This window comes from Chiloscyllium punctatum, chromosome 5 (assembly GCF_047496795.1).
Source record: "Chiloscyllium punctatum isolate Juve2018m chromosome 5, sChiPun1.3, whole genome shotgun sequence".
In the NCBI taxonomy this organism is placed as follows: domain Eukaryota; kingdom Metazoa; phylum Chordata; class Chondrichthyes; order Orectolobiformes; family Hemiscylliidae; genus Chiloscyllium; species Chiloscyllium punctatum.
In genome coordinates this window covers 133,771,889-133,793,225 of record NC_092743.1, presented here as the reverse complement: position 1 = coordinate 133,793,225, position 21,337 = coordinate 133,771,889, and the positions used below count along the sequence as shown (strand labels likewise).

Here is a 21,337-nt window from a genome sequence, read left to right as displayed (position 1 = left end):
GAATTTTAATTTCTAAAACTAAAAATTAATTGTTGAAAGTGGAATAAATAAAAATGGAGCACCTTGAAGTGTATTACATTTAAGTTTGGGGTTATGTATTGTTAAGGGGATGACAGCTGGGAAGCTACAAATGGCCAAAATACTAAAATAATTCAGAAATAATCTGAATGGAAGGGATGAATCTATGAAATAGCAGGTGGGCTGGATACCTCATTCTGCAAAGCTAGAAGCAATGGGAGTTAGAGCTAAACTAGCTCGTTCCACAAACCTCCAAACATCAGATCAATATCAGCTCAGAGCAGAATAAATCATCATGGTGATAGGTACACCTTAAGAAAATTTTCTGGTACTGATTTGCACATTTGCCAATAAGCGATATATCTGCAGTTTGGAGCTGGTGTGTTAAAATAGAAAGGACTTCAGACAATTGTTGCTGTTAGCAAACACATAACAGGCAATTATGCCTCAGAAGTGCCTCAGACAGGTGGGTCTATGGTGCAAAACAAAAAAAAAGGACTGTCTACCAGTGGACTAAACTGAAGCTCTGCGTACTATTGAACTTCAAGGCAGCTGAAACTGAAACTGAAACAAATCTGCAAGCAGTATTTGATAAGTTTGAGAAAAATTGGAGCTTACAGAAATTTGGTGGTAGCTCAGTGAAGCTACATAATTAATAAAAGCCTAAATTGTGCTAGTAATTGGATGCTTTAGTGCAGTTTCAGGAGTCTTAGGGCACTTAGTCTCAGTAGAAGAGACTGAGGTACCAAAATTACCACTTTACAACGGCAGTAGTGAGAGGTTACTTAATTTTGGAAGGGTGTTGGGGAAAGAGATGGAGGATTTGGAAAAGGGGAAATGTAAGCTTACAAAGCAAAAGGTTATGGCAGTATTACAGGTCAGCTCTTTGGATAAAAAATACCCAGAGTTGGACAGGCCAGAGTAAACAATCATTGAAAAAGTGGTAAATAGGGTCAAAAGGGGAAAAATGTTATTAAGGCAAAATTAATGGCTCTTTAGTTGAACATGAGTACTTACTTTGACCCACTTCCAAATACAGATCTTCAGAAAATTAAGCAAGTGCAATTTGCTTTTGAATTAAGTCACAGTTGCATCAATCAAAAAAATGCCTCAATTAATTAATTCAATACAATCTACTTCAATAAGGTGATCAGAACAAAACCAGTTTTTCTCAATTTGAAATAACGATGAATGTATCATACTATTATGTATATTCTTACATAAATAAACAGGCAAGATGCCAGGTTATAGTTGATCTAGCATTATTTTCAAAGTGCATTCTGACTGGACATACTTGTACACATGATGAACTCAGTATCTGAACAACTGTGTTAGCTCTACCAAAGACAACAGCTTTGTGCTATTGTTAAAAAGGTATAAAATGTATTAAGTAAGATCTGCAATAAATTTGCAATAACTGATGCAAAATAGTTTTAACCAGTGCAAAGCAAAAATGAAAAGTTTCTCAAAAGTTGCCATACCTCTTACGAGAATAAATTTTTTGGGGTGATTATAATATTCACTACCCTTATTTTTCTAACAGTGAGTGTTGTCATCTAAGTCTTAATAAAACACGCAAGACAAAGGCTACAATAGGGTTTTAATGTTAACTTTTATTATTTCAAAACAACTATGTTGCATGTCATTGTCCTTGCATTAGAAATAAACCAATTTTTTTTAAGGGAACAGAACTTAGACAGAATTATGAAAGCTGTCCCAATCGATTGGTGGTGAACGTGACCAGTTATAAAATACACAAGTGATTATTCATTGAATAACATGTTCACAGAAGAATTCTCATGACTGTGCATCACATTTCTTTCTTCCACTGAGTAAAAACTGCAAGTAACATTTACAGAAAGGACAGCATAAAAAGGTGAATGAATGAAAATTAAACTGAAATCAGAAGATCAAGAAATATGCAATATGCAGGAACCAGAGAATGTAGTAACAAAATTGAGGCTTCCCCACCCAGATTCACTCCTGTCCTGTGGTTTCCAATTCGAAAGTTCCTGATTTGAGGCCATTTCAAACAAGCCTCATCCAAATCCACACTTTTATTTCCAACAGGAGCAGCTGATCTGAGAGGACATGCAAGAACTCTCATTATTCCCTCCACCCTCAACCCAACCCTCAAGCACTACAATCTCATTGTTAAATCTCCCCTGCAATCTTAAGTGAGATGGGCTTGCTAAGAAGTGTGGGGATAGAACCTGGTAACTTCCTATCTGTATGGTGAAGTTTTGCACTGGGCACTGCATTTACCAACAGTTACAGTAAATATTTAAGTGAATTTTTAAAAAATGCATTTTCATCCTACTACTGATTACAGTGATTTTGTAGATCAGAACATCCTTTGGGAACAGAGTACGAGGTATGTTTGGGCAGTTATTTTGCACATGAAAAGTTTTAAAACTATTCGAACTCTCACATGGAACATTAAACAAACAACATTTTTAGAAATTTGTAGAAATCACTTCATGGAAAATGTTTCAGTCGTGTAGGTTGTGGTTCCTGGTCTACATGGAAGGATTTCCCTGGATCAAAGTTTCATGTCCAAGGGACTTCCAACATTCTTTTTTTCTGAAGCTAATAACTCATCCTAAAACAGTACACAATCATAAACAATGTTCTACTTCAGTAAAATCAATTCTGAATGTCCCTGGTGGGCTACTCACATTTAAAACATAGCTTAGTCAAATATGATCTAGCAATGTCACACGTATCTCTTTATCAAGAGTAACTGAACAACAAGCAGGAATAGGAATCCTCTCTCTAACCGAAAGATATTTACTTCACAGCCATTTCAGTTAAGTTAGCATGTTGCTGGAACTTTGAGTTTTAATGATTTTTAAGGTTTAGCACAATGGAGTCACCTGGTCAGCTTAGCTGCTGAGGGTTTAGATAATGGAAGGAACAAAGAACCCAATGCAGGGTGAATAAAATCTCAAGGCCAGAGATAACAAGAATGCACCTATAGATCCTTAAATCAGGAAGGCCATTTTTAAAAAAAATGCCTATATTGGCAACAATCTATGTTTTCTCACATCCAAACAAAACCAAGCAACATTAACACAAATTTCAACATAATATTGCAGCTATAAAAGCTAAAACAAGTGGAATTTCCACAGCCAGATTAAAGGATTAGGCCTCTGTTCTAGGTAAATTACTATTCAGATTTTCACAAGCTTTTCAGCATTGGGGAACTTAGTCTGGCATTGTTCACAACATACTAAATTTATAGAGCTCAAACATTCATCGAATTTTAAAAAGTTCATTAAATTCAGTAGATACCCTTCTTGGCAAAAAGCAGTCCATTACATTCTTCACTACTAGGCCAGGAAGAACTGGATGGGATGAAAAAAGGATTTCTGAAAATCTACCAGATTTCTATAAAATGGCACGAACATTCTACATATGGCCTGCTCAGAACATACTAAGAAATCCCCATTTCACGACACATTTACTAAAATGTTGTCAAAACTATGTTTAGAAGTGAAAACAATGCTTAGAAAATCCTTTGTAGTATACTATGCTGTTATTCAGAAATAAATGTTATTATGTAAGTGCTCTATTGTACAAAACTAAGATTTATTTTTTCTTTAGCCAATTCATTGCCATGTATTTTTCCTCCACAGTATAACACTCAAAATATGGTACAATTAACAGTATACAAATTTTGACCCAGAGTGCCAAATTAACACCACAAACCATGAGATTATTTCCACCTCCAATGATATTAACAAATGGTAAGTGCAGCATTTTGTTAAAACTTTTGCAAATGCAAAATCTGTACAAATATAGACTACATTCAGGCTACATCAAGTCAATTAGCTGGCATTTTGTTTTTTAAAAAAGATAAGCTGAGTCTAGTTAAAATTTAACACTGGTCCTGCAAAGATGTCAAATTATACACTTAAATATCTGGACAATGCTTTAATATTGTATCTTAGATATTTAGAATTTGTTGAGATAAATTTCTCCCTAAATATTGCAGGCTACACAGCCCATGTCCAAACATAATTGGGGAAATAATGTTATGACTTAATAAACACAAATTGTGGTTTCACACAAATGCCATCTGAAAAAGTGGACATTTGTTGAGATGTTAAAACTCCCTTAATCTGTGATGATCAAGCAATCCTAATTTAAGAAAACTCTCAGCCAGTAGATGGATTTGCAAGCAATTAAACCTGAAGTGTTAGTCATGAGCCTTACCCCTAATATAACTTGACCATAATATGGCAAACAACAGGTAATATAGGCACTTCAGACTGAAGTACAGGACAGTATTTACAGACTTTGCCCAAAATCAATGAATTCAGAAGCGTGGCTGGCTATGCTCTGATTAATCAGCTAAATTTTGTTCATGGAAGTTGTTAGTGAATAGTTCATAGGGAAGTCAAAACTACCGATCAATAAAACTAAAATAAAATGGAAAGCTAAATATATTTGGTTTTCTTTAATACCTTTACACAAAAAACACAATTTTGCATATTTGAGAAAGGGATAGTACAACTAATGATTTAACCCTGTAGTGGACCTGCTGCATTACTGAAAATAATAATTATCTGACAATGTTGGTCTTATTTATCAGGTTACCATGAATAATATGATTTCCAACTTCTCTAAATTTTATATTAGAAATTTAGAAAAAATGGTGGTGCCGGTATCAACAAATGTCAATTTGTGAATGCTAAAAGGTGACTCAGTACACAAAAGGTTATATTTCTTACACAGATTAGCAGTCCTTTGGGGAAAAAGAATCACCACTCTGGTCTACCTCAGGTATCATCTTTGGAGGTTTCAACATGTGCACCCTGAAATCATTTTCCACCCAGCTTTCAGCCCTAATTTTGCCATTAAGAATATATGCAATAGTGGTATAGAGTATTCAAGCCTCATATTTTTACAATTACTTTCAAATTCCAACCTACAGAATTTAATTTCATTCATAAATAATGGTATAACAAAGATTAGTTCTATCTTTTTCATAATGAGAAGCTATTAAACTGCAACACAGCAACATATATGTTAAACATCTTTAAGTAATATGTCAAAACATTAATTATATCCTTCAAGATGGATTGCAATTTTTAGAGCATGAAGAATTAAAGACAAGGTGTCAGATACATGTGAAATAATTTACAGGAGACAGTATTATGACAAAACAACTTTTCATTCAAAATACATTTCATATCAGAAGCTTCAAGTATAACAACAAAAAATGTGACATTGGAGAAACAAAATGAATGTGAAACAATACATTATGGTTGCGTTCCAGTTTAAAACTGTCTTTTTGGGAAAATGGGAGAATGAGGCCCACACTGAAGGCTAGTCAATGACCCTGACAAATACCCATGAAGAAAATATTTTTCAAAAGGTAATTTGGCACAAGTAAAATAAATTAAATATAATTGAGACAATTGGTATTCAAAAATTTTAAGTTTTGGAATGCTTCATTGAATGAATTAAATTTGTTGTCACAGCAAAATATGTTCCAAGTTTTCACATACCTTGCCATGTGACAGCAATGCATTAAACTTAGTACAATAATACAGTTGCAAATGTCAATTAAAATGGATCCCTTTGCTTTTATTGCACAGATTTCCTTTTGTTTTAAATCTCCAAGCATGCGCCAATAACCATTTATTGCACAACACAGGAGGGTTTCAAACCTTCTCACAAGGTATATCCTCACAGTAAACTAAACAACAGAGATGATTTATTGTTGAAATTACAAGATTTCTTCCTAAGTGCTGCATTAATACTGCTTAATAAATGAAATAGGGTCAGTTGCAGGAACTTAACCAGCTATCAGTATGTGCCCTGATATACACTAGTAGAAATGCAGTAAAGGAAGTAGTTTTCAGTGCCTGCAGGCAAGTCTGTGTTAAAGTTCAAAAATTGACTGATCAAAGTGCTTTTGGACTCAGCAGTACTTTTTCCTCTACCAGATTCCAAGAATCTGAACATCAACATGTGTCATCTGTAAAATAAAAAGAGGTCTGAATAAGAACACTGGTAGGATTATGGCATATACATCATTCTCAATTATTAAATCTGAACCAATTATAATAAAGTACAGTGATCCATTGTTCAGACTGTAAACTTTTCAATTCATCATAGAATTTACATTTGTCTTTTCATGCATTCTTCTAAAGAAATTTAGCAATGAAAGATGACAGAAAAAAACTTAAGTACTGCAAATGCTGGACATTTGGTATGGTCTGGCAGCATCCAAAAAGAGAATTTAAAAAAAAGAGAATTAAAAATAAAATCACGTGACAGGAATTGGTGTTTCAATGAAGTGTGATAAGCAATCACATCAACAAATACTCAGTATGTTGTTGTGGTTCTGTTCGCCGAGCTGGGAATTTGTCTTGCAAACGTTTCATCTAGGTGACATCCTCAGTGCTTGGGAGCCTCCTGTGAAGCGCTTCTGTGCTGTTTCCTCCGGCATTTATAGTGGCCTGTCTCTGCCGCTTCCGGTTGTCAGTTCCAGCTGTCCGCTGTAGTGGCCGGTATATTGGGTCCAGGTCGATGTGTTTGTTGATAGAGTCTGTGGATGAGTGCCATTGGCATCGAACTGGACCCAATATACCAGCCACTACAGCGGACAGCTGGAACTGACAACCGGAAGCGGCAGAGACAGGCCACTATAAATGCCGGAGGAAACAGCACAGAAGCGCTTCACAGGAGGCTCCCAAGCACTGAGGATGTCACCTAGACAGGGGACGAAACATTTGCAAGACAAATTCCCAGCTCAGTGAACAGAACCACAACAACGAGCACCCGAGCTACAAATCTTCTCCCAAACTTTGAACTCAGTATGTTATACTATGGAATCTACCGAATAGCTTTAAAGTGTAAAAGCTTTCATCTTACACCATTAATAGAAGCTAAGGATGGATCATAAAATTAACAATAGGTTATCAGTGCTTCACTTTAGATTATGTTCTGCATTGCATAGGATCATTCAAACTCTGCCTCCACTCCCAACACCACCCGACAGCACACTCCCATGCAATTACAGAAGGTGCAACACTCGCCCATTTATCTTCTCCTTCCTCACCAGGGCTGTAAGCCACCTTTCAGGTGAAGCAGTGACTTAGTTGTGCTTCATTCAATTTAGATGACTGTGTTTGCTGGTCACAATGCGATCTCCTCCATAACATGGAGATGAAACAGTCTGGGTGACTGCTTTGCATGTATCTATGTTCTGTCTGTAAAAATGATCCCAGGTTTCCAGTTGCCTGCCACTCCAAAACAGTAGTGTTCCCATGACAACCTGTCTCAGGCTTGCTACACCACCTGTGCAAACTCTATGCAAGCTGGAGGAACAACATCCCGTTTTCTGCCAAGGTACCTTACAGCCTTCAGGATTCAATTTTGAATTTAACAATTTCAGAGCATGAACACCGCCCTTTCCTTGAATATTAGCTAACTGCTCAACCCTAAGTCCCGTCAACTACTTATAATCTCCATTACCACCTACCTAGCTTCTTTTTTTCCCTGGCTTACAATCAACCATCTCTGTCGGAGTACCTTTCTTTCTCCCCTTCTCTCTTTGGGCTCCCTGTACCTACCCAAACACTCCTTTGCTCCCTCACTCCTGCCACGAGCACAAATACCGTTTTTGACCCGATTCTGAAGGAACACAGGACTTGAAGTGTTAACACTGTTTTCTCTTCAAGATGCTGGCAAATCTGCTGTGTTTCTCAAACAATTTCTGCTTTGGGCAGCATGGTGGCTCAGTGGTTAGCACTGCTGCCTCACAGCGCCAGGGTCCCAGGTTTGGTTCCAGCCCTGGATGACTGTCTCTGTGGAGTTTGCACATTCTCCCTGTGTCTGCATGGGTTTCCTCTGGGCGCTCCAGTTTCTTCCCACAGTCCAAAGATGTGCAGGTCAGGTGAACTGGCCATGCTAATTTGCTCATAGTGTTTAGTGCATAAGTCAGAGGGAAATGGGACTGGATGGGTTACTCTTTGGAGGGTTGGTGTGGACTTGTTTCCACACTGTAGGGAATCTAATCCAATTTAATCTCTTTGTTTGTTACCATTCTGGGTGGGGGTGGGGGGTAGAAGAGAAGCAATAGCCTAGTGACATTATTATTAGACTATTAATTCAGAGACCCAGTTATGCTCTGGGGTTCCATGGCAAACGATGGAATTTGAATTCAAAACAAATCTGGGAATTAAGAGTCTAATACTGACCATGAAACAATTGTTGATTGTTCTAAAACTTCATCTGGTTCACTAATGTCCATTAGAGGAACTGCCAACCTTTAGCTTTCTTTTATTTCAGGTGTTGCTTTATTTTAAAAGTTCTAACTTCGTAATCATTATGGCAACAGAGAATGGTGATTTTTTACCCTTTTCACTGTACTCATTCCTATACTTGAGTACACGTGACAATAAAATCTAATTCAAATTCTACACTATCTGAATGTGATTCCAGATCCACCAGCAATGTGGATGACTCTGAACTGCCCTCTGGGTAATTATGGATGGGCAATAAAATGCTGGTCTTGCTGACGATATCCACATCGCATGAATGAATAAAAAAAACTGAGCTAACTTGAGAAAAGGTAATAAGATCACTCATGCATTCTAAAAGAGACATGTAATGTCCTTTTATAGAACATTTAAAATTCTTCATATTTTCCTTTTTGAGGTTTCTTTAAGATTACCAAAGGAAACAATGAGGTGCAATGCTTACAAGAACAATCAGAGGCATCAAAATCTTTCATGGGAAGAGATTGACAGCATGTTTCAAAGGGAAACATTGCCTTTGGGAAACATTAATAGGTTCCATTGGCAATGCTTGGCTTTCGTTTTACTATTTTGCACTTTACTGTGGATGACATAAACCCACCAACTTACTTAGCAACTTATAATAAATACTAAATAAATACAATGCAATATGAAGAAAGCAACATGTAGGGCATACAAAATGGTTCCATTTTTCTTTCTTTTACTGATCAAGGATTCAACTTGTTCTTAATTTATGTCAGTGCCTCCATAACTAACAAGCAAGCAGCACTTATTACTTCCAGACAACTAATTCTCATCTATGAAAATAATTTCTCTGAACATCTCTCAAGCTGGTTGAGTTTTGAAATTGCAGTATGAATTGATAAAACAGAACCACTGTTTTCCATGTGTCCATTAATTTTTTAATGAATAACCTTATTACAAACCAAACTCCTTCTCCCATTCATCCAATAGAAAAATGAGCAGCATTTATACTGAGTTAAAGATGCAACCTTATTTGTCATTTGATCCAAAATTACTCAATACTGTCAACTGCTTTAATTTCACAAAATCCAGTTAAAAGCACCTTAACCACCTATCCCAACCATGTTTCATGTATGTCTCAAACTTGATAGCTACTTAATAAGCTACACCTGAATGAGAATTTAGTACCAATATATTCATTTTTTTTCTCCCCTCTCCTGATAATGTAGCAATCATACTGTATGGATTAGAAAGCAGAAAACTCACTATTAACAAAGGATAGTCACTGGGACAATTAATGGTCGACTCTAAAAAGCATTGCAGCAAAACCTAATGCACTCAGCACATTGCAACATGTGCTTAACAAGAGTCTTTACGTCAGTGTACCTGCTCCATATAGTCCCATTCCTGTTCAAATTTCATAATTTCAGCTACTAAATCAAAAACACAGAACTTCATGTAAGCATTGTTAAATTTGTATTTATTATAGCTGAAAATTGAGAGAAAAATAAATGCTTCATCAATTAAAAACACATGATTTAAAATTAAGTCCAACTTTTACCTTCTTATTCAGACAAACATACTGGACAACGTCTAAAGTCATTGTACCTACCATGATACCACCATTTTGTTTTCTTTGGATTTTTATTACATGTCCTTACATAAAATGAATTATCAGGAGGCCGCCTCTGTAATAAAGCAGACAAATTGATAATATTAACACTAACATCTGAAACTGCATTCCACCAGCCACAACCAACTACTGCAAGGATGCATAACCCCTACTTGTTATAATAGCAATTTTCTACAATTGTTTTGCATAAGAAAGTGATAGGTGAATATTATTCAATCAGAACTCCACACTGCTTTTAGCTAGGCAATCAGTTTGGCTGTGCGATATGGGTAGAGTGCAACTATTTTGCGAAAGCATATCAAATGAAGTTTGCTGCTGTTCACATAGAATAAGTGAAATAATAACAATTACCAAAGCAAGGATAATTTTTTTTGGAAAAAGAGATAACTAATTTTGTTAATAGGGGAGTTTTCATTGGTTAATTATTTGATCTTTGAGAAGACATTCAACAAACAAGGTTTTTAAAAAGAAAGACATATGCAATAGGACACATCCTACTGAAACAGGTGAGATATTATTCAGGAGGTTGGAAACAGAATAGTGACAATAGATGGGATATAATTAATACTATCCGCCAGGGGTGGTATACAGGGGCCTCAGCTTTTCACTATAGCTACAAATTTCTTAGATTAAAGAATATCAAGCTGTCAAAGTTTGTTGAAAACACAAAGCTTGGGTGGTGCAGCAAATATACAAAAGGGAGTACAAAATTACAATGAGACATTGATGAATTAAATTAACAGACAAAACTGGCACATGGACTGGTGAGATTGATCTGTCCCCAAAAGTTGAAAATAACTTTAATGAATCAGCAACCTATTTAGCATGATATTCCCTCCACAAGAAGTTCAAGTTGCTAGTTCAAACAGCTTGTGGAAAATCATTCACTGCCTTTTTTATTTGATTTAAAATTCCAAATTCCAGCAAAATCTTTCAAGTCTGTGAAAAATTAAAGGATAACTGGCCTGGTGAAAAATTGATTTGATACAAGCCTGTTTTGTACTTCATTGATCAATTCCCCATGCAGTGAGAAAGTGGAAGTACAAAGTATTCTGCTTTAAATCCAAGATGATCAGAATACTTTCTAAATATTTAGAAGCTGGGAACCATAGAAGACAGAGATTCAGCAGCCAAGTTCAGAAATCATTACTAGCTAGTAGGCTAGGATAATGGAATGATAAGTTTTGTCTCCAGAGGAACAGTGAAGGAAATAATGCTACAGCTAAATAAAGTTAGTAAGGGTTAGATCCTATTTAAAAGGCTATTCACCGCTGGACAATGCAATTCAAAAAGGATATAATGAACTTGGAGGAATATTCAGCAGAGAAAATATTGGGCCAAAAGGGCTAAACTGTGTTGAGAGTTCGCACAGTCTGAATATAAAGGATTGCTAGATGTTCAAATTCAAGTGTTTAAGATGACTAGAGGAGTTGACAGGATTGTTGGAGACAAACTTCTTTCTCTGCACGGTCAAATCCAGAACCTTTAATATTAGAGACAGGACTTTCAGAAATGATGTCAGGAAGCACTTCTTCACAAAGTATAGTAGAAATCTGGAATTCTCTCTCCAATAGACTGTTGAGGCTGAAAAGTTTGAAACTAAAATGGATGGATTTTGTCAGAGAAGTGAAATGAAGATGAGTCAAGAGAGCTAAGATACAGATCAGCGATGATCAAACTGAAATGCAGAACAGGCTTTAATGGGTGATTAGCCTTTCCTTCTGTGTTCACCACTGTTTAGAGTGTAAACATAGACTATGTACCAGATTTCCACAAAGTCATCAACTCTGGAGACCATTTGGAAACAGTGGTGGGGGGATACCAGTGTTCCATATGCATAGCCACAGCCCCACATTTCCAATCAATATAATTTTAGTCAGGAGGGAAAAAAATGATGAGATGCGAATTACTTTACTTACATACAAGTAGGAAACACAAGTCTGCTTGGCCATGTAAACCTAGTTCTGAATTTAAATAGACCTGATTTTCAGTATTCCAAGAGCCATAACCTGCATATGGGAGGCACATATTGAGGTCATACAAGCATATTAAAAAGGACAGATGATGTTGGTTAAGCTGCATTATCTGAAGTATATAAATCACCCAGAATGATAGAGAGAAAAAGCTAAAAAAGAGGGAGGGTGCCAGTATTGCACCAGAGAGAGAGAGCAACAGCCAGTATGTGTGTGTGTGTGTGTGTGTGTGTGTGTGTGTGTGTGTGTGTGTTTCAGACAGCCAGTGAGAGTGAGCGCGAGCGCCAGACAGAGGGCCAGTGAGACAGTGCCAGAGCCAGAGTGAGTGACAAAAAGCCATGGAGCACAAGTGAGTGCCAGAGAGCCAGTGAGTGTCTCAGTGAGAGTGAGCGCCACAAAGAGAGCACCAGGGAGCATGTGAAAATGAGTGAGCGAGAGCAAGTAACAGACAGATAGAGAGAGAGAGAGAGAGAGAGAAGGGGCAACAGAGAGAGAGAGAGAGAGAGAGAGGGAGAGAGGTAGGACCCATCAGCCTCTTACAAAATTGAGCTGTAGTCTAAGAGAACTGAGGTGCGTGTACAATCAAGTCCATCTTGGTTTCCACCAACCTCCGTATCGATTCCAGAGGCAGCAACCTGACTTGATCATGTCCCTAATTTCTTGCAACAAACACTATATCTCAAGTGGCCTTTAAAATTGAGGAGGGTCTGACAAGTTGGGAAATGATGATTTTGGTTGCAGAAGTAAAACATGTTTGTTTGTTGAGACTTGTTGAGAGACTGCAAGGTACAATCTCTGTCTGAGGCGGAAGTGCAAATATTGTAGCCAATCTGACAATATTTAGTCACACTAAGAAACCAGTCATGAAGAAAGGAAACTGTACTGTTAAAACTGTTTTTCACACTTTCAAGAAATCCAAACTGCTGTTTCTTGGGAATACCTGAACTACATGAACTACACAAGTTCATCATGGCAGCATACCATCATTGGCTATAACAAGTACTGGCTTTGCCATAAAAGTCCACATCCCATGAATTAAAACAAATTTATTTTACCTTACAGTCCATGTCTGCTAGATCCCTTTAAATATCACAAACTTCTTTGCGACATTTTCATATTGATTTTTCCTCCATTCCTGACCCTAACTGCAGAAATTCTAATTAGGTTTTAGCACAAAATCAAGACTAACGCTTGTATATTGGTACTGAGGGCATACCTCTTGCACAGCCAGTACAGGTATCACAATGCTGGAGGTGCTACCTTTTGGAAGAGACATTTACCAAAACCTGTCCTTTCGAGATTCATGTAAAAAATCCCACAACACTGGACAATAGTTATTTCTCAACCAACATCACAGAACACATCCTCTGGGTCACTGCACACTTCCTTGTGTGAATGTGTGAGCAAACTGGCTGTCATTTTCCCAATGTTCCAAAATACTTAATTGGCTAAAAAGGAAGTTAGGAAGTCATGAAAAGGCTATATAATTTTAAGTCTGTCTTTCCTCAATTCAAATTCACATAGGGCTGGAATCGAAAGTTCTTCAACTCACTTGTCTTTTACTCTTGTTTTTCCCCAGTCTATCATAGTTCTATTGACACATTTCTCAGTAATTCACATCCAACTTTGCTCTTTTGAATCCTTATTTGCAGAGCACATAAACAATTTGAAATCCAAACAACTTGGTGATATAGCAGCTCCTTAAGGGTTAAACAAATAGATTCAGTTAATATAAAAAATATTTGAGATGCTGGAGATCTGAAATAAAATCAAATGTTTTGGAGAAACTCAGCATGTCTGGCAACATCTGGGGAGACAGAAGCAGAACTGAGATTTTGAGCCCAATATGACTAATCTTCATAATTGAAGGGGCAGGAAAATTATGATATTTACACTGTTGACAAAGGGGGAAAGGTATAAGAAGAACAGATGGCAACTGTGCAAAATACAAAGATTGCTAATGGCAGCAGAGGAATGTTAGAAATGCAGAATAGGTGTTAATGATAGGTATGAATAATAGAAAATAGTTCAACTTCATTGTGAACAATGTTCCTTCTCAGCTGCACAGCTGTTCTAAAGGTCATTGCAAGCCCACTTCACTTACAGTTTTTAGAAATTTGCTGCCCTTACTCTCTATGGTATACTTGTCTCTCCAACAATATGGTTAACTGTCCATCATCTCATGAAGGAGGAATGATTACCATTAGTGCCCTTTCTCATTTGATAAATGTGTTACTGACAGTGCTATCAAGTGCCACTTATTCAGCAGTAACCAGCTGACTTATCCAACCTACACCACTTAGACAAGAACTCATTGTAGCCTTCAATTCAAACATAGATAGAAGAGCTGAATTCCAGAAATTGGGGAAGATCAACTGCCTTCATATCAAGGCAGTATTTGACAGCACTTCACCATGGAAGCCTAACAAACTTGAAGGGGCAGGAAAATTATGATATTTACGTTCAGGTAAAACTCTCTTCTGATTAAAGTCATAACCAAGTCAAAATAAAATTAGTAGTTGCTGGAGGTCAATCATTTCAGTCCCAAGACATCACCACAGGAATTTCATTTTTTAAACTCATTCATGGAATGTGCACTTAAAATTCCAGGATTTGACCTCTAGAAAATACTGTCCTTATTAAATTGTAAAGTCTGGGTCATGTGGGTGCACCCACTGCACCTTTAGGAAGGAGCATTTCAGGTTTTCTTTTAAATCCAGGACAGAAGTCTCCAGAGTTTGACTTCATGACAATACACACGAGATCTTGTTTCATCACTAACCTTCTCTTATTTTGCAAGTGGGGAATCTACACTGATGATTGCACTGTATTCAGTACTATTTAACACTGCTCTGATATAGAAGTATGGATGCAGTAAGATCTGGACAACAATCAGACTTGGGCTGATAAGTGGCAAGTAATGTTCACGCAGATATGTACCAGGTAATAATGCAAAGACCACTTTTATTTTTGGACAGTGGGCTTAAATTGGCGAAGATATTGCCTTAAAGAGAAAAAATGTTGCAGTTTTGATAAAACAAATTACTGAAACATAAATTGCATCTGCAAAGAGGCCTCATTGAACCAGTTGGGGAGGCTATTGGACATTTCAGCTCTGTGAGTGAACAGTTTTGCACAACAACAGACTTTTGATTAGTTCAAGCAGGGCTAGTTTTTGTTTCCTATACAGGAGTAAACAACATAGTCACCTTTTGATTGTAGCCACTAGCCCAAAACCAGCTGTGTTTGGATACTACAGCAAAAATAGTAGCCATTGAATGAGAAAACATCTCTTCCTCCTTCTGAGACTGCAGAAATAAAAGAAGATGCCAAGCAGCTAGCTTCTCTCTTGGATTTCCTTCTTGAAAAGAAAAGGGGGAAGCCTTTTCAGAGATAATGATAGGTTGAATCCACACCTAGTTGATGAAAGGTTGAGAATTGGTAACTCCACAACTTTGGGTCATGCTCACACAGTCGAAAGGAACCAGAGAATACAGAAGGACTTCAATGATGCCAGTAATCTGCACTGGTGCCATAACTGTGCTTCAGCAAATTGGTTTTTGAGGCTTTTTTCTCTAACCGTATTATTAAGTGTGGTCTTGGTTCTTTGTCTGGCTGTTTGTGTGTGGAATTTTCTTTTTAAAAAGGGGTATTGTTTAAATTATAAAGATTGATGCGCTAGTAATGAGTGGGATTTTCAGCTATCCGCTAAAAGTAAATCTGTTTGCAAAAAATAGCTGTTTTCTTAAATGCTGAAAACTGACATTGGTTTTCTTTTAACCTGGGTTCAATCAACAAAATTTGAATGACTCTGGGAATTGAGAAGCTTGATTACCAGTGCACTACCCCAGCACGCTGTGACAATAACCACTTCTATTAAAAGAATGTAACTATCTGTCTTTAATGTTAATGAAATAACATCATAACAGCTTGCGATTGATCTTAAACTGATCTGGATGAGCCATCTAAATACTGTAATTACAACAGCATATCAAAGGTTGGGAATGCTGCTCATCTCCTAATTCCCTAAGGCATACAAAGTACATATAACGAGCATGATGGGGTACTACCTGCAAATTCCCTTCCAAGGTGCACATGATCCTTACTCGGAACTATACTGCCATTCCTTCAACGCACTGCGTCAAAAACCTAGAATTACTTTCATAACAAAATTGTGCATAAATGTATGTCACATGGTCTGCAAGCTAAGGCCTGTTCACCACTGCCTTCAGGACAATTAAGCATGGGCAAGAAATGTTGAAGAGTGGGGTGCTGGAAAAGCACTGCTGATCAGGCAGCATCAGAGGAGCAGGAGAATTGACGTTTTGGGCATAAGGAAGGAAGGGCTGGTGTCCAAAACATCAATTCTCCTGCTCCTCAGATGCTGCATGACTGACTGTTTTTCCAACACCATACTCTTCAACTCTGATCTCTAACATCTGCAGTCGTCATTTTCTCCTAGTTGAATATAGCCTTACTGCAAAGCCTCTTCCAAGGATGCCTACCTTGAAGAAGTTCTCCTTCTCCCTCTACAAAAATCTGAGTTGCGCTGTCACTGCACCCCCAGGTCATTTCCTCTGCCCTGAAGCAGACTCGCTACCACAGCCACATCTCCTTCCTCAGCGTCTGTCTATTCAGCCAACTGATAGGATTCCTGATAAAGGGCTTCTGCCCAAAACTTTGATTCTCCTGCTCCTCAGATGCTGCCTGACTGGCTGTATTTTTTTCCAGCACCACACTCTTCGTCTCTGATCTCCAGCATCTGCAGTCCTCACTTTCTCCATGGGTAATAAATGCCTGCCTTGACAGTGACATTTGCATCGCATGAACAAATATAAGTGATATACTTCCTTTCTTTACACAGGTCTCCAGATTTTGATTTCACGACAGTAGATCTAAGGTATTACTCTTTTCTGGGCAAAAGAGGCAAAACTGTCCATAATCCTGGAAATTGAAAGATGCAGTTTTCTTTTAAAAATAACATCAATACTAATTCTAATTAAACCAGAACCCCTCTACTGATCTTTAGCAAAATTGAGCACTTATTTTAGACTTTCTACTGCCCATACCCTCATAGATGCCTTTATTACTTACAGCTTTCACAATTTCAAATTTGCAGATTCCATTCTTTCACTATCTATGAAATGTGATTTGTCCAAATATCTGCCATATTCATAATTTTCTACACAAAAACAAACTTGCCCATCACTCCATCCTAAGTAGTGCATATTAAGGGAAGATAAATATGTTATCGTTTTACCAGACCATAGGGCTGCTCTTCCACTAGAGAAAATCAGACAACTGGTGGTGGTTTAATCTGAGAATCACAATGGAAATTAAAACAATGCTACTGGCATCAGTAGGCCTCAAAACAGAAATCCAGCCAACTGAGCTGGACATTAACTCTCCATGCCCCAAAACTATCTGTCTTAAATTCCTCCTTTACTTGCTTTATTCTCATATTCCCAGCATCTCCTGATATACCATACTCCTTTGCATCTTGTACATTTCTCCCACTCTAGTGACAGTGCCTTCAGTATCCTTACATCTGTGACGCACTCCCGAAATTTCTCTACCATTTTCATTAACATATCTCTTTGACAAAGACTTATGTCTGCTTTCTTTATGCCGGAGAGGCACTGAAATGTTCTCTATGTTAAAAATGCTACTTCAATAAGAGTTGTTTATTTTGCTGATTCTGGTCCCTTGCTGCACAACTGCCTGATGAAGGAGCAGTGCTCCGAAAGCTAGTGCTTCCAATTAAAACTGTTGGACTATAACCTGGTGTTGAGAGATTTTTAACTTGGGAAAATACAGTCTTGAAAGACACCATGTTCAGCTTCTGATCAGTGTAGGATTAGTTAATTTCAGCAGGTTAATAGAACAAGTGCAACAATCAGCTTTAAGAGCCAGTTGGAGAAAAGTTTTAGGTAGTTCATAATTTCTGCTCACTTTCTAGCACTGCCTCACACTCATTCAGCCTCAATTGGCATATTGTATCAAGTTCTGGACACTCCACCTTAGGAAGAATGAGATGGTAGCGAGGGTGCAGAAAAGGTTCACAAGAATGGTTACAGGGATGAGCATCTGGATCTGCTCTTCTTGGAAAAGGCTGTGAGGGGTTTTGATAGAGATATTCAAAATTATGGGGAATCTGGATACAGTATTTCAGAAGAAACTGCTCCCTTTAACGGGAATATCAAGAATAAAAGGGCATTAATACAGGGCTATTGCTATAATGAGAAGGCAGGCAGAGAATTGCATGAGGTGATTTGCTTTTTCAGACAAAAGCACATGCAACAGGCTAAATTATTATAACCTATAAATAAGTTGTCAACTTCAAAACTGGTGCCTGGCTGTTGTCCCTTTTATTTCTGGACTCTTAATTATGACAAACATCAATTGTGAAACAGTTTACCAAATGATGTTTAAAGTTCATGTGCATCATATCATCACCATTACCTTCATCAATGCCACAGCAAAAACAAACTCCAATACATAACTTAAATATGATGAATTCTGTGTTACTTTCCTTACTCAATCAACATTTGCCAAGTGACAATTAACTTTGTAACCTGCAGCAAGGTTAAATTGACTGGCCTGTATTTGCTAGCCTTATTTTTGCACCCTTTTTTGTGCAATTCTCCAGCTTCGTTCAGATGCTACACATTCAGCTTGCTCAGATCCATTTTTCTCTAGAATTCTTCCAGATGCCAGGAATTCTTAAGTTTTCCCAGCTGTTCGTTCTCTCTCCCTCTTCACACACATACTCATCCTTCCATTTCTATTCTCACTTCAGCATGATCGAATAAGTAACTCTAAGATGACTATCTTTTTGGTTCAGTTCATTAGTTTCTTACCTAGCTCCTTAAAGTCTTCTGACCATGTCAACAGTGCTGACTTGGACTGTTATCACTGGCTATTCACCCTTCTTCTCAAGGTGCCCTGTAGTCACTTAGTTACCATCTTGGGCCTGGCAGCAGGAAAATAACATACCATACTGTATTCACAACTGCCTGATCTCCTAACTATCAATTACTGTATCATTACTGATTTTCCAATCTTACTGTAACTATTTCTCTCCCTTCTCCCATACAGCTGAGCCAGTTATGGTACCATCGGCCTTGTACTGGCTGCATTCCACAAATAAGCTATCACTTGTACTCAGAACTGAAAACTGGTTCGAGAGCAAGATGCACCTACAGGGATCTCCTGTGCAACCTGCCTGGTTCTCAATGTCTTGCAGCTACTAGCTCCCTCTCCACCTGCAAACCCTGAGCTGTAGAGCGACCACATCTAAAAAAATGCTATCCACACACTCAACCCCACACCTGCTGCTGCTCAACCTCAAAAATTCAGTGCTCAAGTCGCTACAACTGACATTTCCTGCGTTCATCATTATCCAGAGGAGAAGCATCCTCAAGTTCCACTGTGGATCGGGATGCACACTTCATGGGTCCTAGTTGCTCATGCATGGCACTATTTATTAACTAAGTAAAACTAAAAGATTTACCAGTTACTCACCAATCAGCTGCTTTTCTACTAAACTAACTTTATTTCATTATTTAGAAACTAACAGAAATATTTTTTTAACATAACTCTTAATTACCTAAAGTCTTAGATTAATTAGTTGGAACATTCAGGGCATTTTAGTGTCACTATCCTTTGTTATTTAATTATAACTTTACCATTGGATCTGATTAATTGAGTATTGATTGTAATTAAATTATGAACGGTATAATCAGCTTCACCACCTATAAAGCTAAAAAAATCTATAAAGTATCTATAAAGCTAAAAAAAAAATCGATTTAGGCTTACTTCATGCTTGATTAATCTAGATAAGTTCGCTTCAGCTCTCGCAAAGCTTGGTCTCTCATAGTTGTCTCTCAACTCCTGCTCTTTTAAAAATCCAAGCTCTCAGTTTCCACACTTCACAAAATTCCAGTTAAAATGTTTGACATTCAAGTTGCTAGCTTCACTTAGTCCCCCAGGGTAGGAAGGGGAAAAAAGAAACAGTTACCACCCAATCACTAACTAGCTTTCCTCTGATGTCACACTTAAATGTTTTTCATCCTTTCAAACTTGCACATGCATTATCTCCCAATGACTTCCTCTCACCCCAGCACACTCTTCTCAGGTTCATTCTCATAGATACAATAGAAACTACAATAGTGACCCTCAAACTGGAAGTGCAGAAACAAGCTTATTTCATCTAATTTCTTCATTGTTCAAGCAGAATTTGTTATTCCTGAGATCTTTTCACAGGTACAAAGACTCTCAAATTCCTCATCAAAACAGAAACCCTTCAACATAGTAAGCCTTTTTCATGGAGACAGCATTGCAACTAACAAATCCTCATTCATCTGACATTGTCATTCTCTAAAAGAGGTTAAGAGAGGCAATGATCAGAATTTAACAAAGCAACAAGGGAAAGGTAAAATAACTGTCAAAGAAATGTATTGCTTAAAATTGCAAACAAGATTGAAGACGCACTTACATCAAAATTACTGTCATTAATGGCTATGGCCTTAAAGTCGATATTTTCATTTTATGGAAATACCTGAGGAAAACTAAACATTTCAACTTTGAAGTTAATTTCATATATTTGTAAGGGTGAACTATGTGTTTTTGACCTAGGGGTATCCAATATTTGACAAGGCAAGATTTTTGCTTTAGCTTGGTATTCTGCAAAATGTACAGACAAGTTTATAGAACAGGATATGTAACAAAATGTACTGTCCTCACCAACATTCCCCAATCTTTTGAATATATTTAGTCCCTGCTGAGTGCAGCTGTTCTTCTGTCTTGCTCAGGTTGCCATAACTGTTGTGCAATCTCTTCAATATTGTGTGTTGGCAATGAGTAGCACATGAAGCCTGATACTCGCTCCCCACTATCCATTTCCAAGACAGAATCCTGGCTACTTTATTTACCCCAAATCTAACAGCATTGACACCACATGTAACATATCAATGAACAACCCTGGTAACCTCTGGGGAGTAAATCAGTGATTATCTGTAGCGTTTTAGCACTCCCACCATTCAACTGCTGAGCTACTTCAGGAGTTAATCTGACATTTTTAAACACTGCAAAATTTGAAGTTTCATACTGTTAAATACTAATCACAATTGTGGACTGCAAGCATTTTGATGGTGGGTAGAGGCTTCAATCATTTTACCAAATTCTAAAACTTACATTCACTATATACAAGATTGGATTCAAATTGTTTTGTAATTGGAGAACTCTCAACAAATAATCAATGAAATCCAGAACTTTTCTTGTATCTTCTAAATCTGATTCTATCAATCGATGGCATACGATAGGAATAATAAAAAGGCAGCACTGAATTTAGCCTATCTATGGAACATTAAGGGGAGAGTTTGGTGCTAGTTGTGGACATTCACCCATCCCAAGCATTTCCAAACACGTTCTGATCTACTTAATGTTCCAGTTACAAAACAAGAACACTAACA

The 21,337-nt window shown here is 37.5% G+C and overlaps 1 protein-coding gene across 2 annotated transcripts in view; it reads right to left on the bottom strand.

Moving 5' to 3' along the window:
* Positions 1-1,618: 1,618 nt before the first annotated feature.
* The window catches only part of ube2wb (ubiquitin conjugating enzyme E2 Wb), a 62,641-nt gene continuing 42,922 nt past the window's right edge, over positions 1,619-21,337 (bottom strand). For both annotated transcript variants that reach the window (XR_011960735.1, XM_072571388.1), the window contains exons 5-6: positions 9,871-9,946; positions 1,619-6,007 (exon numbers count right to left, since the gene is read on the bottom strand). Coding sequence is in view for 1 of the 2 variants with exons in the window: in XM_072571388.1 (XP_072427489.1) it covers positions 5,994-6,007; positions 9,871-9,946 (90 nt within the window). In the remaining variant the exon portion in view is untranslated. The remainder of the gene's footprint in view (positions 6,008-9,870; positions 9,947-21,337) is intronic.